Source organism: Halichoerus grypus, chromosome 11 (genome assembly GCF_964656455.1).
Source record: "Halichoerus grypus chromosome 11, mHalGry1.hap1.1, whole genome shotgun sequence".
In the NCBI taxonomy this organism is placed as follows: Eukaryota; Metazoa; Chordata; class Mammalia; order Carnivora; family Phocidae; genus Halichoerus; species Halichoerus grypus.
Genome location: NC_135722.1, coordinates 92,419,258 through 92,422,206, shown reverse-complemented (window position 1 = coordinate 92,422,206; position 2,949 = coordinate 92,419,258). Strand labels below are relative to the sequence as shown.

General features: G+C 42.2%; 1 protein-coding gene across 1 annotated transcript; it reads left to right on the top strand.

The window, feature by feature from the left end:
* Positions 1-472: 472 nt before the first annotated feature.
* On the top strand, positions 473-1,408 carry LOC118529040 (olfactory receptor 10G9). Its single transcript, XM_036081757.1, has one exon. It carries the CDS (start codon positions 473-475, stop codon positions 1,406-1,408), a length of 936 nt encoding a protein of 311 aa, XP_035937650.1.
* The last annotated feature ends 1,541 nt before the right edge of the window (positions 1,409-2,949 follow it).

The following is a 2,949-nucleotide window of genomic DNA, read 5'->3' as shown; positions in this document are numbered from 1 at the left end:
GTAAGAAAGACAGACACATGAGTCCTAAAGCTGCAAGGAACTGAATTCTGCCAACAATCTCCATTGGCTTGGAAGAGGATCCCAAGGCTCTGATGAGATTCCAGACTCAACTGACGTCTTGATTTCAACCTTGAGCAGAACACCCAGCTCACCTGACTCAACACTGTAAGAATGGAAATTTGCATTGTTTTGTGCTGCTTAGTTTGTGGTCGTTTATGATACATAACCACAAGTTAATACAATGGGATTTCTATGACTTTCTTCTACATATATCTGGGTGTCCCTTGTTTGTGTGTGCACGTGTTTGTGGGCATGCAAGAGAGAGAAAAAGAGAGAGAGAGAGGATGATGATGAAGTAAGTTGAGTATAACTCCAAAATTATCTGCCAGGGATGATGTAGTTGCCACATGAAAATGGGTTTCACTGGGTGCTCTCTCTATTCCCATAGGGAGAAGCAGGAAAGGCGTAGAAAATGACAAATGTGAGCCTCGTCACAACATTCTTCTTAATGGGGCTTCCCCATGCACCAGCACTGGACATCCCCCTCTTCGGAATCTTCTTGGTGATTTATGTACTCACTGTGGTGGGGAACCTCCTCATCCTGCTGGTGATCAAGGTGGATTCCCACCTCCACACCCCCATGTACTACTTCCTGACCAACCTGTCCTTCATTGATGTGTGGTTCTCCACGGTCACTGTGCCCAAAATGCTGATGACCTTGGTGTCCCCAGGAGGCAGGGCGATCTCCTTTCACAGCTGTGTGGCCCAGCTCTACTCCTTCCACTTTCTGGGGAGCACCGAGTGTTTCCTCTACACAGTCATGTCCTATGACCGCTACCTGGCCATCAGTCACCCACTCAGGTACGCCAGCATGATGAGTGGGAGGACGTGTGTCCTCCTGGCCACTGGCACGTGGCTCAGTGGCTGTCTGCACTCTGCTGTCCAGACCACGCTGACATTCCGTTTGCCCTACTGTGGGCCCAGCCAGATCCAGCACTACTTCTGTGATGCCCCTCCCATCCTCAAGCTGGCCTGTGCAGACACCTCCATGAACGAGATGGTGATCTTTGTCAACATTGGGGTTGTGGCCTCGGGCTGCTTTCTCCTGATAGTGCTGTCCTATGTGTCCATCATCTGTTCTATCGTGAAGATCCGCACCTCAGAGGGGAGACACAGAGCCTTTCAGACCTGTGCCTCCCACTGCATTGTGGTCCTTTGTTTCTTTGTTCCCTGTGTTTTCATTTACCTGAGGCCAGGCTCCCGGGATGCTGTGGATGGGGTTGTGGCAGTTTTCTACACGGTGCTGACACCCCTTCTAAACCCTGTGGTGTACACCCTCAGGAACAAGGACGTGAAGAAAGCTCTGTGGAAGCTTATAGACATAGTAACATATTCCCAGAGCAAATAAACACTAGAAAGTAGATATGCTCAATTTTCTAAAAAAACACTAATATAACTTACGCATCAACATGCAACATATTACATGTGTGTTTCTCAGTGTTAAATGTTCTCCAAAACCATCCACTCAGAAATATTTGTTTCATGGATTTTCTGAGGAATTTTTAAAATCGGAATTAAATTTTATTGATGATGAGCTTGCTTAAATTTTGGTCTATCAAATTTTTCTCTGTGTTTTTTTTTTTTTATCTTTTTGTTCTATTTTACTGAGCTACAGTTCACATATAACATTGTTTTGCCTTCTTAAAAATTATGTATTGTGCTTGGAACTCAGACACAAGGGTTGTTTTATTCATATACCTAAGTTTATAATGTGCTTTTTAAAATTTTTTTCTGAAGGCTTATGTACACAACTTGGGAGTTACACTCCTGGGCATGGTGTCCAAGGACAGCCTCAAATATCAGAGTCACTTACTCATGGTTACAGCTGTGTGACTGCCTTCTCAGTCTGTTAGGAATTTATGGAAAGTATCTGAAATATTAAAATTATAATGAATTAAGTTATTCTAGAATAATTCAGAAGCAAACACAGTAACATTATTGAGCTTGGGATATACTAGACACTTTATAAGTTTATCATTACAAGAACCCTACAAGATAGGTTCTCCTACTATAAAAAATGAGAAAACAAAGGCCGGTTAGATAGCTTGATAAAGTCACACACTAGTAAGGAATATGGTCAAGGTTTAATTTCAGGCTATCTGGCACCAAAGCCCATGGTGTTAAATTCTACTGTATTATTATGATCACTAATTTCAGAAACTTTCCATTTTGGGGGGAGCAGAGCAATACCAATTAACATCAGTAATTATTGGAATAACAAAACACTGATTTTTGAATACTTATGTGTATTTTATAACAGAAATGTAGGGTTTTTTTAGAAACTACATTTTCCCCCGTAGACTATGAAAAGCACATGATCTACTCTACCTCCACAGAAGTGAGATTGCAAATGTGTCATCCCGTGGTATCATCCCATCTGTTTCCTTATGTGTTCCACATGAAGCTGTGGATTCCTCTGGGAAAAATACTGTCATAGTCCCATAGTCTCCACCGACATCAATCTTGGTGTGATTTCTTTAGAATATTCTCCCTGCTACAGACCCTTTCTATTTCCAAACATTTACTTTTTGAGGCACCCAACTTCTGATCCACACTCATAATATTAGGTATCATTCCTAAACAGATGCCACCTCTTTCCCTCCATGCTGTTCCTATTTCTAAGTTCAGGTCCCTGATAACTTGAGTTTCTTTGGTATTTCCATTTGGAGATCACCTCAAACTTCCTATGTCTACACCAAAACCTTTTTTCCTTCTTCCTCAACATTTGTCTCTCTGTGGTATGATCGGCACAACAAAAGTAACCCTGAAACTTGGAACTTCTTCCCATCGTCTCTGCTCACACATTTCTTCTTCATGCAATTGGAAAAGGGGTAAAAGAAGAAATAGCGAAAGAGGACAGAGGTAGGTTGGCATGAAGAAATTCCAGAA

What these genes read in the sequence shown, in the direction of transcription:
- LOC118529040 (XM_036081757.1), top strand. Translation starts at nt 473, where the DNA reads ATGACAAATGTGAGCCTCGTCACAACATTCTTCTTAATGGGGCTTCCC.